Source organism: Rhinatrema bivittatum, chromosome 1 (genome assembly GCF_901001135.1).
Source record: "Rhinatrema bivittatum chromosome 1, aRhiBiv1.1, whole genome shotgun sequence".
NCBI lineage: Eukaryota > Metazoa > Chordata > Amphibia > Gymnophiona > Rhinatrematidae > Rhinatrema > Rhinatrema bivittatum.
This window is the reverse complement of record NC_042615.1, coordinates 507,164,985-507,183,481: the sequence shown is the minus strand read 5'-3', so window position 1 is coordinate 507,183,481 and position 18,497 is coordinate 507,164,985. Positions and strand designations below refer to the sequence as shown.

Sequence of the window (18,497 nt, the reverse complement as noted above, 5' to 3'; positions counted from 1 at the left end):
AGGGGGCATTCCATGAAGTTAGCAAGTAGCACATTTAAGACTAATCGGAGAAAATTCTCTCACTCAACGCACAATAAAGCTCTGGAATTTGTTGCCAGAGGATGTGGTTAGTGCAGTTAGTGTAGCTGGGTTCAAAAAAGGTTTGGATAAGTTCTTGGAGGAGAAGTCCATTAACGGCTATTAATCAAGTTTACTTAGGGAACAGCCACTGCTATTAATTGCATCAGTAGCTTGGGATCTTCTTAGTGTTTGGATAATTGCCAGGTTCTTGTGGCCTGGTTTTCGCCTCTGTTGGAAACAGGATGCTGGGCTTGATGGACCCTTGGTCTGACCCAGCATGGCAATTTATGTTCTTATGTTGTAACAGGTATGTTGGGTCCGTCCGTCTGTTAACTGGAGGCACAGAACAGGGATTACTCCTGGGGGAATTCTGCACTACTGCGGAATGCAGAATTCCTCCTTCCGCAGATTTCCTCCCTCGTCACCCTTCCCACATTTCCACCGTCGCCTCGCCGATTTCCTCCCTCGCCGGAAGACTTCAAAACCGGAAGGACAGCGGCCATTGCGGGACAGGCAGAAAATAGCAGCAGAGACCCCGGCATGCCGCGAACAGAGGGCGTCCCGCGGCACATGCTCCATTCGCGGTGAAGATGAAGGCCTCGTGCACCATTCGAGGTGAAAACGAAAGGCCCCCATGTGCTGTGATCGGCGCACCTGGGCCTTCAACGTTGCCGCAAACAGAGCATGTGCCGCGGGACACGCTCCGTTCGCGGCATGCCGGGCTCTCCGCTGCTATGTTCTGCTCAAGGCGAAAATGGAAGGCCCCCGTATTCCACGAACAGCGTGCCGGGCCTTCATCTTCGCCGCAAACGGCGTGGGTCCCGCGGCATGCCAGTGAGAAAGAATGTGTGGAGGGGAGGGTGTGAGAGAGAGCATGGGGGGGGATGCTGGTGTGTGTGAGAGGGGAGGTGACAGAGCATGGTTGGTAAGAGGGGGGTGGGGAGGGTGTGAGAGAGCATGGGAGGTAAGTGAGGTGGGTGGGGGGATGCTTGAGTGTGGGAGCCTATATGAGGGGGGGATCCCAGTGAGAGAGAATGTGTGTGAGAGAGAGGGGGGGGTGTGGGGGTTTCAGAGAGGGACCCTATATGAGGGGATGTGTGTGTGTGCGAGAGAGTGAGGGAGCCTGTATGAGGGTGTGTGTATGTATGTGTAAGGGACACTCTTACAGTGAATTTCTAGGGAAATTCTGCAACTTTAATAACTTTTTTCTTTAATAATTTAGAATGTAATTACTTAAAGACTGTCATGTAAATTTGTTATTTTGACCAATATAAAGTTTGCAGAATTTTCAGTTTTTCTGCGCAGAATTCCCCCAGGAGTAAGGAATGCTCCCATAAACGGTGTTGAAGATCTAGCAGCACTTCATGGATTGGAATGGCCATGACTTCCTTTGGTGCGTCAAACTGGAGACCCTCCAGGGTCTTATGTCTGGTATCTTTTTCAGTCACCAGCTCAAAGGGAATGGTATCTGCCATCTCCTTGATAAAATTTGCAAAAGAAAGGTCCTCTGGCGGGGACTTCCTTCTTTCTTCTGGTGGAGAAGGTTCAGATACAAGGTCTTCCTTTAATCTTGTCTGTGTCAATGTCCTCCCACGGGCTGTAGTGGGGTTGGAAAGATGATCCAGATGGATCCAGTGGACGAGGACGCTTTGGCATCGATGTAGAGCTCGATTTTCCTGGAATATGTTTTGGCATCAATGGAGGGAAAAAAAGGCATCGATGGAGAATCGAATGGCATAGACGGTACTGATGGCGCACATCGCCCAATGGACCAGGATGAGAAGAATAGACGGATCAGGAATAGGCATCAATGGCTTCTGGAGTTTTTGCAAACCTGATGACCTGGTAAGGGATCGGAGTCCCCTTCATCTTCTTCCGATGAACCTGGTATAGGTATAGCTGGAAGCATCGGTGGATCCTTTGGCATCGATGGCAGGGATGGAGTCATCGGAGGATCCATAGACTGTGGCGGTGCAGGCTGTGGGAAGGCACCGAGCCTGCTGAGCAGAGGAGCCAGTACTAGCGGTTCCGGTGTAGGTTGAAATCTTTGAAAAACCTCGGTGACAGCCTGCTGAATCATGGAAGTCACTTCTTCCCTGGAAACTGAGACTGTATCCACTGGCACAGGGGAAGGAAAGACTGGCACTAACGGCTCTTCCACATTTGGATGTGGTGGCAGACTAACACCAGTGCTGGTGGAGAGCGCCTCAGTGTCTCAGGTAGAGGGGCATGGCGGCTCTTGTACCCCGACCTGCTTTGTCATCGGCTCGGTAACCATCGATGCTGATGCGGTAACTGGTGCTCCTGTTGGACGATGACGTCACTTCTCTCTATGCTCCTTAGTCGATATAGAGGACGATGTGATTGACGATCCCGATGGGGATGGAGATGGATGTTCACCGGTTCTTTTCTTTCCTTGATGTTTTTCAGAGGAGGCAGGAATTTTCTTTGGTGACGACTGTGAAGACATCTTTGGAGTGATGTGTTTGAAAAGTTCCTGCATTTTGTCTAGCCGGGCACACCTGCCCTTTGGAGTCATTTCAGCACAGGTAGAACATGCTCAGACATCGTGGCCTGATCCCAGGCAAAGTACACAGATGTTGTGCGGATCTGTTATGGACATCGTTTGGGGGCAACTCAGACATATTTTAAAACCAGTGGCCATCTTTGAAATTAAGGCCGGGCAACGGTCGATGGCCTGCAGATACCAAGAAAGGTAACAGAAACAGACAAAAAATGCCAAATTTAGTACTCAAACGATATGTCGAAGGGAGACTCGAATATGGTGTTTATGACAGAAATAATACTTTTTTCCGTAAGGAAAATTAGTGAGAAAAACACAGAGCTCCTGTTATGCGAGGCTTACAGCAACGCGGAAAAAAAAGAGACTGAAGGGAGACCCCTGTGGCTGCAGGGATCATGGCATGCTGGGCATGCTCAGTGTGTCAGTCAAAAGTTTCTAGAAACTTTGACAGAAGTTTTCCGTAATAGGGCTTCATCGATGTCACCCATATGTGAGGACTATCATTCTGCTTGTCCTGGGATAAACTTTCTTACCTCATAATCTCTTAGGCAAGTGACAAAACAACTTCTAAACATTCTGCAGCTTTTAGCAACCAGTGTGTTTTTGTGTCAGTCAGGATTGAAGAGGTTACCTTCTGCTGCCTTAACTCAAAATGAAGGCATTTTCTAAGGAAATTGTATCATAATGTTCAATAAGTTATGCAATGATATTGCTCAGTAAGCTAGTGTCCTGTGTCCACAGCACCAGCCTCAGCAAGAACTAAGCCAGAATGTAACAAATCTCAGTGATGAGCATAGCATCACAGATCTGTACTTAGTGCCTTATCACAGCTCTATACTACATCTTGATTAAACCTTGATTAGGTAGTACTGATGGCATAATTTCTGTTCCTTGTGCTATTGCATGTTATATACCTTTACAGTTTATTAGAAAAAGTGAGATTCAATGAACTGTTAAGGTTGTTAGCTCTGTATCTTGAGCGGTGGGCGTCTGGACTGATCCATGGTACTACAGGAACGAAAATTAGCAGGTAAGTAATAATTTTCTTTTCCCTGTACGTACCTGGATCAGTCCAGACCGTGGGATGTACCCAAGCTTCCCTAACCCGGGTGGGATTCTGCGAGGCCTGCTCGTAGAACCTGTTCGCCAAAGTGTCCATGGACAGACGAGGCGAGGTGTAGTCTGTAGTGTCTCGAGAACGTGTGTAACGATTTCCAGGTGGCCGCTCTACAGATTTCCTGCGAAGACACCGATCGGCTCTCCGCCCAGGAGGCCGCCTGAGAGCGTGTAGAATGCGCCACAATACCGGGTGGAGGAGTCCGCCCCGTCCCGATGTAGGAGGCGGCAATGCCGGCCTTCAGCCATCTGGCAATCGTAGTCTTCGAGGCCTGGGATCCCTTCCGGGGACCAGACCAAAGGACGAAGAGATGGTCAGAAGTCCGAAAGTCATTCGTGGCCTCCAGGTAGATCCGCAGAGTGCGCTTGACGTCGAGGAGACGAAGAGTCCGTGGCTCAGACGAGGAGAAGGAGGGCAATTCCACCGTCTGATTCACATGGAAGGCGGACACCACCTTCGGGAGGAAGGAGGGCACAGTCCGAAGTGAAACGCCCGAATCGGTGAACCGTAGATAAGGCTCTCGACAGGACAGAGCCTGCAGCTCCGAAATACGCCGAGCGGAACATATGGCCACCAGGAACACCGTCTTGAGAGTGAGGTCCTTGATCGTCGCACTCCTCAGTGGTTCGAACGGAGGTCCTGACAGGGAACGTAGGACCAAATTGAGGCTCCAAGAGGGACAAGGATCCCGCAATGGAGGCCGCAAGTGCTTGACGCCCTTGAGAAAACTGAGGATGTCCGGATGGTGTAACAAAGATCCCCCTCCCCGCAGGAGGGAGCCAAGGGCGGCCACTTGAACCCTAAGGGAGTTGTAAGCGAGCCCCTTTTCCACTCCCGCCTGTAGGAACTGGAGGATCTGCGGGACAGACGCCTCCGTGGGTCTTGTGTTCCGGTCGGTACACCACAGTTCGAACACCTTCCAGACCCGCACGTAGGCCACCGACGTCGAAGTCTTCCGAGACCGCAGCAGAGTTGACACTACCGCCTCTGGGTACCCTCGTCGGCGGAGGCGGCGCCTCTCAAAAGCCAGGCCGCAAGACAGAAGAGTTCTGCCTGGTCGAAAAATACCGGTCCCTGGTGTAGAAGGCGGGGAAGATGTCCCAGCCGGATGGGTCCATCGATTACCAGGTGGAGGAGATCCGCAAACCAAGGTCGTCTTGGCCACTCTGGTGCGACGAAGATCACCGTCCCCTGATGAACTTCTATTCGTCGGAGTACTCTTCCCACCAGCGGCCACGGTGGGAACGCATATAGGAGCAGATCGGCCGGCCACGGGAGCGCGAGAGCATCTACGCCCTCCGCTCCCCTTTCTCTCCGGCGACTGAAGAAGCGAGGCGCCTTGGTGTTCTGTGCGGACGCCATGAGATCCAGGTGGGGGGAGCCCCACCGCCGGACGAGTAGTTGCATGGCCGTGTCGGAGAGCGACCACTCTCCGGGGTCCAGGAGCTGGCGACTGAGGAAGTCGGCCTGGACGTTGTCCACGCCCGCGATGTGTGAGGCCGCGAGGCGGCGCAGATTCCGTTCCGCCCACTGCATCAGCATCGCTGCCTCTAGCGCGACCTGCGGACTGCGAGTGCCGCCCTGACGGTTGATGTAAGCCACCGTGGTCGCGTTGTCCGATAAGATTCTGACTTCCTGATTCCGAAGGAGTGGCAGGAAATGGAGGAGCGCCAATCTGACCGCTCTGGTCTCCAGGCGATTGATGGACCACTTCGATTCCTCTGCGGACCACGTCCCCTGCGTGGCGCTTCGGTCGCAGACGGCTCCCCAGCCGACGAGACTGGCGTCGGTGGTCACCACCACCCAATTTGGTAGGTCGAGGGACACGCCGCGAGCCAGATTCCCCGGTACCATCCACCAGTTCAGGCTGTTCCTGGCGAACTGGGGCAGCGGAAGAATCACCTGGTAGTCCTGCGAGAGCGGTTTCCAACGGGACAGAAGAGCTCTTTGTAGAGGACGGAGGTGCGCAAAAGCCCAAGGAACCATGTCGATGGTGGAGCCCATCACCCCCAGGAGCTGAAGATAGTCCCAGGAGGTGGGAGCTGGTAATGCAGAGAATCGCTGTATATGTTCCCGTAGGGCGTGCGCCTTGTCCTGCCGTAGGAAAACCGCTCCCAGTCGGGTGTCGAAGGTCGCCCCCAAGAAATCCAAGCGCTGCGAGGGCACGAGGGAACTCTTGGAGAAGTTCACCACCCATCCTAGGGACTGCAGAAACTCTATCACCCTGGCCACCGCCGCCTGTCCATGTCGAAAGGACTTCGCTCGAATGAGCCAATCGTCCAGATAAGGATGAACTAGAATCCCCTCCTTCCGGAGGGCAGCCGCCACCACTATCATGATCTTGGTAAAGGTGCGCGGGGCCGTTGCCAATCCGAACGGAAGAGCCACAAACTGGAAATGCTGATCCAGGATCTTGAACCGTAGTAGGCAATGATGCTCCTGGCGAATGGGAATGTGAAGGTAGGCCTCCGTCAGGTCCAAGGAGGCCAGAAACTCCCCTCGATGAACCGCCGCGATCACCGAACGTAGCGTTTCCATGCGGAACCGGGCCACCCGAAGGGATCTGTTGACTTCCTTCAGGTCCAGGATGGGGCGGAAGGAACAGTCTTTCTTCGGTACGACGAAGTAGATGGAATAATGGCCCGAGCCCACCTCTCCGGAGGGTACGGGCGTAATGGCACCTATCTCCCACAATCTGTCCAGGGTCAGCTGCACCGCCCGTCGCTTGATGGCCGACCCGCAGGGAGAAAAGATGAACCGTCCCTTCGGAGGGCGGGCAAATTCCAACGCGTAGCCGTGTCCTATGGTGTCCAGAACCCACTGATCCGAGGTGATCCGTGCCCACTCCTCGTAAAAGAATGCCAGCCGTCCCCCGATCTTGGGAACGGCGGAGTGGGCGAGCTGAACATCATTGAGAGGATTTGGGCAAGGGCTGTCCCGCCGTGGGCGCGGCCCGCGCTGGGCGGCGCCCGCGAAAGGAACGGGACCATGGCTGAGCCCTGGAGGGAGGGGGCCGGGAGACCGCCGGCCTGTAACTCCTGTAGCGTCTTTGCGCCCTCGCTCTGGTCCGGGAGGCCGGGAACGACCTGGTAGAGCGATATCTGTCTTCCGGCAGGCGATGGACCGCGTTTTCTCCCAGCGACTTGATGATCTGGTCCAGCTCCTCTCCGAACAGGAACTTACCCCTGAAGGGCAGGGAACCCAGGCTCGACTTGGAGGACGTGTCCGCTGCCCAGTTGCGGAGCCAGAGGAGTCGGCGCGCCGCCACTACCGGGGCCATGGAGCGTGCAAGGATCCTGAATAGATCGTAGGAGGCATCGGCCCCGTATGCCACTGCGGCTTCGAGCCGATCCGCCTGGGCGGCCTCCCCGGGAGGCAGCACCTGGGAAGTGAGCAGTAGCTGTACCCAGAGAAGGCTGGCTCGCTGGGCAAGAGAGCTACACATCGCTGCCCGCAGTCCCACTGCGGAGACCTCGAAGACCCGCTTGAGGAATACTTCCAACTTGCGATCCTGCGTATCCCGCAGCGCCGCTCCACCCGTCACCGGAATGGTCGTCCTTTTCGTGACCGCCGTCACCGCGGAGTCCACCCTGGGTACCTTGATGAGATCCAGAAAATCTTCCGGCAGCGGGTACAGCCTCTCCATGGCTCTGCTGCCCTTTAGCGCAGCTTCCGGGGAATCCCATTCCCGAGTGAGAAGTTGCAGGAACGACTCATGGATGGGAAAAGCCCGCGCCCGCGGACGAAGAGCCGCCAGGACCGGGTCCCCCTTCTTCGAAGAAGTGACGACCGAGGGCGCGACTGGAGCTGGCGGGTCCGGCGGGGGATCGAGGTCCAACCCCTGAATGATTTGTGGGATTAGGTCATCTAGCTCTTCCCGCTGGAATAGTCGCAGCGTGCGTGGATCCTCTCCCTCCGAGGTCGACTCCCCTTGTCCCGAACCGGCAGGGTCCGATCCTGGGGAGACTGGGTCCGAGCCAGCCCCCCCCGAGCCCACAGGGAGCCGGACGTTTGCGGGGAGCTGTGGGGCCCCCACGCCCCCCGGAGGGGGGGGGGGCCGAGGAGAGGGACGAAGGGCGCGGTAGTTTGGGGGGCGGAGGCCCCGTGGGAGCTGCCAGCTCCTGCAGGTACGCTGTGTGCATCAGACGAATAAACTCTGGGGAGAACCCCGGCCTACTCGGGGGAATCTCCGTGGGGGAAAAACCCGGGGGGCCCTGCTCCTGTGAGTCCAGCTCCGGATCTTCCTCCGGAAGCAGGTTCGGGGGAGAATCCCCTGGAGCCTCCCCATCCCCCAGCGCTGTCCGATCTTCCTCGCGTCGCAGCGCGTGCAAAATGGCCGCCGTTCCCGCCAAGAATGGGGGAGGGGCCGGCCCACGGCGCCCGGGCAAAGCTGACAATGGAAACCGAGTGCGGGGCCCGGACGTGCCTTCCCCCCCTGGGAGGCACCTGGCACAGATGCCCTCCCTGGAGATGCGCGAGCCGGGCTCGCCGCAGGCCGAGCAACGCGACGGCCGCGGCATATCCGGCGTTCAGAGGAACCACCCCCGGCTACTAAAGTCCCTCGGTGAGTCTCAGGGCGGGAGGGGGGGGGGGCCGCGAGACGGTGCGCCGCTGCGGGGGGGCCCGGACGGCCTGCACAACCCGCGGAGAAAACAAGCGGCGCCGCGGGGGGGCCTGTCCTGGCCTCGCAACCCGCTGAAGACGAGCACCCTGCTCCCTGCAGCCCACGAGGAGCGCACAAGATGGCCGCGGGAGCGAGGAAAATTGCTGGTAGGCCGGTCACACCGGCAGTCGTAATTCAGCCCGCTGAAAATAAAAACTACAGCCCAGCAAAGCAAGAAAAACAACTTACCCCGGCAAGAACACAGGCCGTGCTGAGGAAACAAAGGAGACAGAGAGCCAGCACAAGGAAGGAGCCCCGCCTCCCCAATTAATCAATTAGTTAGCTTTTTTTTTTTTTTTTTTAAATAAAGCACAACTTGATCCAAGACAAGACAGAGAAGAAAAATTCCAACTAAGGGAAAAAAGAGAATAGGTTACAGGAAATCGGGAGCAAGCCCAGATTCCCCTACTCGCATCTGCTGGAGTCAGAAGATACTGAACTCCTGCAGAGGGGGTAGTAGTACTTATGGTGACGCCCCCTCGAAGTTTTGGGCTGACTCCATCTGCTGGATTGGGGACATAACCCACGGTCTGGACTGATCCAGGTACGTACAGGGAATTATTTAATTCTTATTTAAAAATGTTTCTATACTGTCGTTTAGTGGTATACCATCACAACGGTTTACAGATAGGCACATAAATAAGTTTGGTTTATAAATTAACTAGTAGGTGCCAATACATTTTCAGTTACATGATTCAAATATATGCTATATGGATCGTGGATTGGAAATTCCATTTATATGACTAATAGAATATCTATATATGAGATATACTGTACTCTCCTAAATTAATACTTAGGTTTGAGAAAAAATAATAAAGGAAGGATATCTATTTGGTGACTTTTAACTGTGTGTAGGAGATCTTTTTCTTGTCCGTTAGTATTCCTTACTCCCCACTCTCACTGTGAAAAGCTTTTTTGAAGAGCCATGTTTTTAAACTTTTTTTGAAGCGTTTTAACTCTCTCAATCTTATTTCGAGTGGCATTGTGTTCCATAATATTGGACCGGCTAGGGATAGTGCTCTCTCTCACTTGCGTCAGTTTAGCTGTCTTTACAGAGGGTATGGTTAGTAGAGCTTTATTGGCTGATCTGAGATTTCTCTGGGGGAAATGTAGTCGTAGTGCAGTGTTTAGCCAATCAGTATTTTCCTCATAGATAGGAGCACGAGTACAGTAACCAATGAGTTAACTATGAATGAGAGTTAGCACTACTCCCTAAGCTATTACATAACCTATTATTCCCCTACTGCTGACCAGGCTCTGTGCCAACCCTAGGCCTTCTTGAATTCTGATACTATTTTTAATCCTACCATCTTCCTCTTGAGTGCTATTCTATGTAGCTACCCTTTGCATGAAGAAATATTTACTTAGAGACATCATGGATCTAGCCCTCTCCATCTCATACTATGAATGCCTTGTTCTAGAACTACTTTGTAAAACAGAATGCAAACGAAATTAAAGATATGATCTAAACCAGGTGATCTCAACCCAGTCCTTGGAATACACCTACCCAGTCAGGTTTATAGGATATCCAAAATGAATATGCACAAGACTAATTTGCATGCACTGCTTCCACTCGATGCAAATTTGTCTAGTGCATATTTATTGTGTATATTTTGAAACCTTAATTGGCTAGATGGGTCCTGAAGACTGAGTTAAGAACTCCTAATCTAAACTCCTTAGAAAAGACCAGGTAAAGAGATATCCATTGTATCTACTGCCACAGGTTTGCAAATTAGGAGAAATAGTCCATTTAAATACTTCAACACTGATCTCTTAAAAACATGTTTTTACTGTCATGAATGTAAATCATGATGGCACTTTAAAAAAAAAAGTACAATAAAAAAATACACAAGTATTTTTCATAAGTTTGTTCTTTTCAAGACCTTACAGTTCTGTTTATCTTTGTGAAAAAGAGGCTCTTGAAAATTGAGTTATATGAGACTGGAGCAGGAGAAGTATTTGACATCTTTGCTGAAGTAAGTGACTTCAAGACATAATTCATGGCATACAGAGGAATTCATTTCTGACAGGCGAACAGAGGGGAACCTTTTAAAAAAGCACAGTATTACTCATCTTTGCAAGCTATTTCCTTCCTCTATAGGCAGCTCCCATCAGTACTAGCAAGATTTCAAACACTTTTGTACCATACATGTCTTTGCTGACAGATTTAACATTTACATGATTCTCTTTAAAAGACCTACTACATGCCAATTCTAACCCCAGCACTAGCGCAATCTAACCACCACCCATTTCTGGATTATCACTCTTCCACTGCTTACTATCCAGTTTAAGTGTAATCTTGCCAAAAAACCCAATTCAAGTTACATTTTTTGTTTAACTCACCACTCCCCCCCCCCCCCCCCAACATAAAATGCAGCTCGATTTGATTGGTACTACTAGTTTTTAGAATGAGTAGAATGAGAGCACAGAAAGCTACTGAAAGCTGCCTGCCACTCTGGAATGTGAAAAGTTAAGTAGACGACGTACTCTAACAAATTATCTTAGAACAAGGGATGGCCAACTCTGCTCCTTGAGAGCCATAAACAGGCCAGGTTTTCAGGATATGCACAATGAATATGCATGAGATATTTGAATGCACTGCCACCAATTCATGCAAAATTTCTCATGCATATTTACTGTGGATATGCTGAAAACTAGGCCTGTTTGTGGCTCTCGATGATCTGAGTTGGCCACCCCTATTTTAGAACAAAGCTGCCACTCCACACCTTATTCTTCTCTGCATGCTAAGCCAACCCACTACCCTACTCAAAACATTACCTCCAGAAGTACCCAAAGTCTCACAGCTGCTGGCATCATAGCTTTCCTCTCCAGAGAATGCAGTCAGGCAGGGAAGGGGGATTATCAGCACAGTAGTAATATTGGGGGGAATGAAATTAAGATGACCAGATGGTTCCAGGTCATTTGAGATAAACTGAATCAGTTCTGATTTACCCCCAGTGGAGGTGTAATTCCAATCTCTCCATGAATAGCAGAAACTACAGGTCCATACTTTCAATGGGAGTTAAACCAGGACTAGCTTAGCCAGTCCCCAATGATCTGAAACAGTCTGCTCGCCTTAGTTTAGTAAGGTGGGTGTGGGGGGGGGGGGGGGGGGAAGGGGAAAGATAAGCATACCTCTCCCACGTACTCCATGACAAAGCTGTTCTTTCTGATCTTCTGCAACGTGCGTACGCCCCAGCCCCGACCGTTGCCAGTGCGGAATATGCAGAGGTCATACTGGATGCCCTGCTGAACCACACGGTTTGGGCAGGCAGGACTACAATGGCAGCGGCTGTTGCACTCATAGATAGGCAGTCCTGCACGGATCTTCACCTGACCCTGGTCATTGTAGGCAAAGCGGTTGAGGGAGGCACCAGGGCAGCACCCATCACTAGGGTCCTGGTAACAGTCCCGGCACTCGCAACCCACAGCCACTTGGTTAAGCGTTATCCCCTCCCCAACCCGATATTCATTGATATAAACAAAGTCCCGGGGGGGCCCCTCCAGGTCCACTTCATTCGTCACCAGGATGGCCCCACGGTGGTTGCGCTTGGCATTCAGGTGACGCTCCCAGAGACGCAGGGCCCGGCGCTGCTTGGCCTTCTGCACCAGGTGACTGGAGAGACTCAGGTCCAGACAGCGCAGAGTCTTATGGGGCTTGCTGCCACGACGCACCAGTTCCCACTCCAGGTCCTTATGGAATTGTTTCAGGATGTTAAGGCATTTCAGGTTGCAGCGTGGCTCCCAGGTGTTCTCCGACTCAGGATAGCCCTTCCACTTCACCAGGTAATGCTCTTCCCCCTGTTTGGGGGGGGGGGGGGGGGGGGGGGGGAGGGGACAAAAAAAAAAGGCAGGAAATGAAATAAAAAATAGCTCATCTTAACATGCGAGGGATAGCATAACTAAGGGAGGTAGTTATGCTTAAAGTTACAGGGATCTCAAAGGAGAAGCAGGAGTAGTCAGGCCCATGACGATAAAAAAAAAACTCAGTGGCAGAGGCAGGGATTAGAATGCACAGCCCTGGCCTTCTGGCTTCTATCCCAATGATCTAACAGTAAGCAGCATCCGTTCCTTCAAACAGAAACAAACTATTGATGAGCATGTGAAAACATAGTTGGACCCCAGCAACAAGACTCACCCGGACTCTCTTGTAATCGCAGAGGTACTCCACCTCAAAATCACACAGGTTCTTCCTGGTAACTCCAAGCAAAGCACAGGAGAGCTTCTCCAGGCGGCAAAGGTCCTGCAGCTGGCTCCAGGAAGACTTGCAGCAAACACTGCAGCCTAAGGAAAGAGAGAGGAAACTAGTCAGTTAGCAAGCTCCCCTCTGACAGTCACTCTTTTCTTTTGCCACAAATGCCCATACTATCGCATAGGAAAAAGTTGCTGGATTAACTCAATTCCAAAACCACTGCAAATGCCACAATATGTCTCTTATGACAGAAAGCAAGTTTGCTTACCGTAGTTTCCATAGGTAGCAGGATGAAGTAGCCATGAGATGTGAGTGATGTCATCTAGCAGCACCAAATGGATCTCTCTCGGCTAGTAAAGCTTTTGCTCTAATGAGAACGTGGGAATTCCCACAAAAACGTTGCCTTGTGAGCTCCCTCTGTCAAACTTTAGAACTAATCGCTAAATACGACTCTCCAGGGAGGTGGAGGGGATATTTAGCATGGCTAATCCATCCTATCTACTGTAGACACCATATACATTATGCAAACTTGCTTTTTCCATAAATTAGCAGGTTTGATTTAGCCATGACATATGGAGAGTCCCATGCTAAGGGCTGCAGCAGAGCATTTACTGAGTAAGCAATTCAGATCCCACCATAGAGAGTACACTATTGGGTGAAAAGGCTACACAAAACTGCTTGTCCGAATTTACTCTCATTCTTTGAAAGATTGTCTAAACAGTAATGGGACGCAAAAGCAAGTTTGCTTACCGTAAACTGTGTTTCAGTAGATAGCAGGATGAATCAGCCATGCTGTCTTGGGCTGTCTGTTGAGGCCCGGGAGGCGGAGCTTCTCAAAGCTGTAACAGAGCTTTGCTCTGTGCGGCTGCGCGAGGGTTCCTGCGCTGGAAAAACAGTCTCTCCTCAGTCTGTAACATAGTAGTGTGTGAACTCCAGTAGTACATAGATTATCTGTCCAGGGAGGTGGGTGGGTTCGCATGGCTGATTCATCCTGCTATCTACGGAAACACCCTTTACGGTAAGCAAACTTGTTTTTCCAGTCGATAGCAGGGCTGAATCAGCCATGTTGTCACACCTTGTGATGATTCCCCCCCCCCCCCCCCTTTTTTTTTTTTTTTTTTTTTTTTTTAACTGCGTGAATGTGGATTGTGGACAGAGAATCTGAGAGTTCACGTATGAAGGGTATTGAGTATCGCCCGTCCTAGTGCGGCATCTTCTGCCGTCTGTTGTGCTATACAATAATGCGATGTGAAGGTATGCAGAGATGACCAGGTTGCCGCCCTACATATTTCAATGGGTGGAACATTCTGTAGATGGGCAATGGATGTAGATACAGCTCTGACTTGATGTGCATGTGGAGGTGAAGAAAGTTGTAGTCCTTTCTTCTCGTAACAAAACTTTATACATTGCACAATCCAGCTAGAGATGGTCCTTTTCACTACCGGCAAGCCTGGAAAGTTAGGGATAAAGGTAAGGAAGAGTTGAAGGTCTAGTGTCTGACTGGGTTCTACTTTTGTAGTACGCCAAAGCCCTCTTACAATCTAACATGTGTAACAACTTCTCTCTGTCATTCTGATGTGGCTTAGGATAGAAAGTTGGTAAAACAATCAACTGATTGAGATGAAAGGCAGAAATTACCTCCGGAAGGAAAGTTGGGTGTGTACGAAGTAATACCTTATCGTGAAAAAACTGTAGATATGGACTATAATGCACCAATGCTTGAATCTCACTGACTGCGTGCTGACGTGATAGATACCAGGAAGACTACTTTCCAGGTAAGGTATTTGATGTGTGAAGAGTCCAAGGGTTCAAAGGGGGGAAGCATGAGCTGTTCCAAGACAATATTGAGGTCCCAAGGAACTGGTGGTTTTGCTGTGGGAGGCCTAAGGTGAGAAAGGCTGGTCATGAAGCGAGAAATTATCGGGTGCGTAGAGATAGAATGACCATTATTGTGAGAGTGAAAGGCCGCTATTGCGCTTAGATGAACTCGAACAGACGCTGTGGCCAGTCCAGCAGCATAGAGCGAGTATAAATATTCTAAAAGGCACTCTGGCGGACAACTGCGTGATTCACATTGGTGTGACACGTACAAAATTGTATATCGTTTCCATTTGACCGTTCTCTGGAACTCCCTCCCTGTGCACATACGCCTTGAACCATGTGTGATCAAATTTAAAAAGAAACTAAAAACACTACTGTTCAAACAAGCCTATCCAGAATAAAATACCCTTCCACACTATCCCTGCACCACCTCATGCTGACCGCATATTCCTTACATTAAGGAGCTAATTTTATTGTTAACTTACAATTGTTCTTGTTACTTTAATCTATCCTTCCACGCTGATCTTGGTTACCCCTCTCCCAGTTCACTTTCCCTGTTAATATGTATTTTCAAGCCTTTTGTTCAAATGTAAACCGGTATGATGTCCCCACTAATACCGGTATATAAAAGTTTCTAAATAAATAATTTCGTCTTGTGGATGGGTTTCCTGGCCGCTAGGATAACTTCCTGAACCGAGCCCGACAGACCCATATCTGTCAGTATTGACCATTCAATCTCCATGCTATCAGGTGTAATGACTTGTGCATGGGGTGGAGAAGGCACCCCTCGTCCTGCGACAGGAGGTCTTCTCAGTTCTCCAATGAGATTGAATCATCGATGGACAGTCTGAGAAGATAGTGTACCATGGCTGTCTGGGCCATGCTGGAGCGATTAAGATCATGTTCGCTCTGTCTTATATGCATTTTTGAATTGTCCGAGTGATCAGAGGAATTGGTGGGAAAGCATAGAGTAAGCTTCCCATCCACGGAATTAGAAAGGCATCTTGCGCTACTCGGAATGGACTTTATCAAGGAACAGAAGTTTGGTACTTTCCTGTTGTTCTCTGTGGAGAACAGATCTATGGTGGGTGTTCCCCAGCATGCGAAAATTTGATCTGCTACCTCTTGGTGTAATGACCACTCGTGTGGATGGAAGATTCTGCTTATTATTATTAAAGGCTTTTATATACCGACTTTGATACAAATCAACTCTGTTTACAATGAACTAAGCAGAAAATATAATTAACCAATCAACAAGAGATAAAGGAGCATAAAAGTTACATTATAACAAGGATGCCTTAACCTGGAGTAAGAAATAAAGAGGGGGTGAACGAAAACATAAATAAATACTATATACAAAAAGGGGGGCAAGGAGCCAACCTCGTTAATAGATACTATTTATTTATTTATTTATTATTTTTGTTATACCGAGTTTCATGACAGATATCACATCAACCCGGTTTACAATTAACAATGTGTGTAAAGCATGGCGTAACGTAATAAACAATATTCCCAATAAACTGTGAAACTTTAAATACAGTGAATCAATACAGTGTGTGAGGAAGTTACAATAAAACAGGGAAAATTAACTTGGAGCTGGAAGAGGGGGAAAATTGAACAATGCAATATATACATTTCTTCCAATTAATAAAATAGTATAGTAGAGTAAATAAATAAGCCTATGTGGATACATGTGATGGTACATAAATAAGAGACGGTAAAATAAGTGATCAAGGGAATAAATAAGACACAGTAGTGCATGGAAAGATATGATAAAAATGGAACGGTAGTATGTAACCAAGAGAATAAATAAATAAGACACAGTAGTGCAAGGTAATGGTATGATAATACTCAGCAGGTAAAGATGAGTATAAGTTTATGGTAGGTGGATTCTTGATTAGATCCAGTTATTGCAAACGAGTTTATGAAGATGAGTAAGGGTTTTATTCAAGGCTTGGAAATGCTTTTTTAAAAAGCCAAGTTTTAAGTTTTTTCTTAAATGTTAGAGCGCATGGCTCCTGTCTCAAATCAGGAGGGATGGAGTTCCACAACGCTGGACCTGCTGACGAGAAGGCTCTGAGACTCAAGGCTTTATGTTGGAAGGTTTTGGCTTTTGGAATCTGGAGTGACTCTTTGTAGTATTCCCTGATGGGTCTGGTGGAAGTGTATTTTTTAAATGGTATTTGTAGATCGAGATGCGTGTGTTGGTTAATGGTCTTGAATATGATGTTGATGGATTTGTACATGATTCTAAAGTGGATTGGTAACCAATGGAGGTTTTTGAGGATAGGGGATATATGGTCCATTTTCCTGGAATTTGTAAGGACTCTGGCTGCAGAGTTCTGAACCATTTGTAGGGGTTTGGTATAAGAAGCTGGGAGGCCTAGTAGCAATGAGTTGCAATAATCTAGTTTGGAAAAGATTATTGCTTGCATATAGTTCTAAAGTCCTGAGCGTGAAAAAGTGGTTTAATTCTTTTCAGAATATGTAATTTGTAGAAGCAATCTTTGGTGGTTTGGTTGATGACTGTTTTAAGGTTGAGACGATTGTCTAAGATAGCTCCTAGATCTCTTACGTGGACTGTTTGAAGGAGTGCGGGTGGTTTTTGAAGTGTGTTATTGTTTTCCGGTGATATGAGCAAGAATTCCGTTTTTGAAGCATTGAGTATGAGGTTTAGGTTAGTGAGAAGAGGTTTAATTTGTACAAGGCAACTGTCCCAGTATTCCATTGTTTTTGAAATTGTTTCTTTTAAGGGAATCACGATCTGTACGTCGTCAGCGAAAAGGAAGTGTTTCAGGTTCAATTTTGTAAGGAGTTGACATAGTGGTAATAGGTATAGATTAAAGAGCGTGGGTGAAAGTGATGAACCTTGTGGCACCCCTCTGTTACAATGGTGGTATTGGGATTCTTTGTTGTGAATTTTGACTATATCCTCTGTTTTCTAGAAATGTTTTGAACCAGTTTAGTGTAGCATCTGTCAATCCAATGTTTGCCAGTTGTTTTAGAAGAAGGGCGTGATTGACGGTGTCGAAGGCCGCCGAGAAGTCCAAGAGGATTAATAGAAATGTTTGGCCTTTATCAATTCCAGAAATGAGGAAGTCTGTGAGAGAGATTAGTAATGTTTCTGTGCTTGCAGCTTTGCGAAAACCGTAGTGGTTTGGTGAAAGAATGCTGTGGTCCTCTAAGTAGTTGGATAGTTGGGTGTTTACCAATTTTTCTATGATTTTAGCTATGAATGGGAGATTGGAAATAGGGCGGAAGTTGTTGGGATCACATGCATTTAGATTTGGTTTTTTCAGCAGTGGCTTGATTGAAGCTGTTTTTAGGTCATCTGGGTAGATACCATGAGATAGGGAGCAGTTTATGATGTCTGCCAGTGTTTTTGCTATAGTGTCAGGGATGAGAAGAAGCATTTTGGAGGGGATTTGATCAAATGGGTGTGATGATGGCTTCATTCTCTTTAGCACTGAATGTATCTCTGTGATTGTGATGGGTTCGAAAGCGTTAAGCTGGATGTCTTTGTTTTGGGGGAGATATGTGTTATCTGGATCAGTATTGTTTGTAGTTAGCTGGTTAAGGAGATCAGATATTTTTTTGTTGAAATGAAGAGCCAGTTCATCAGCCTTTGTCTGGGCTAGCTCGGGTGGGATATCTGGAATGATGGGTTTAGTGAGGCTGGAAACGAAGGCAAAAAGAGCTTTTGAGTCAAAGATTAGAAGATGAACCTTCCGGGCGTAATAGTCTCTTTTGGTTTTCAGTGTGATACTTTTGTATAGATGGAGTGTGAGTTTGTAGTCCGAGAGTGAGGCCGGTGAGGGGGCTTTACGCCATTTTCTGCCGAAGAAGTTGTTTGATCTTTTCGCAGGTCGTCATTAAACCAGGGTTGTCTTTTGGATGCATTAGAAGACCTTATTTTGGTTGTCACTGGGCAGAGTGTGTTTGCTATAGATTTTGTTATTTTGGACCAGGATTGGATGGCAGAGTTGGGCGTTGAAACATCGATGAATTGTAGATCTGAAGTAAGAAGAGAAATATGGAAAAATTTGTTTACATAAGTGGGTGATGGAATAATTCTTGATCAGGCAATGGGGTTTGTAGTGGGGAAGGCTTGCTTAGTTGG

The 18,497-nt window shown here is 48.7% G+C and overlaps 1 protein-coding gene across 4 annotated transcripts in view; it reads right to left on the bottom strand.

Moving 5' to 3' along the window:
* Nucleotides 1–18,497, bottom strand: part of SUV39H1 (suppressor of variegation 3-9 homolog 1) — a 133,504-nt gene that overhangs the window by 84,133 nt on the left and 30,874 nt on the right. For all 4 annotated transcript variants that reach the window (XM_029610993.1, XM_029610978.1, XM_029610970.1 and 1 more), the window contains exons 2-3: nt 12,503–12,648; nt 11,500–12,165 (exon numbers count right to left, since the gene is read on the bottom strand). In XM_029610993.1, coding sequence (XP_029466853.1) covers nt 11,500–12,165; nt 12,503–12,648 — 812 coding nt within the window. The remainder of the gene's footprint in view (nt 1–11,499; nt 12,166–12,502; nt 12,649–18,497) is intronic.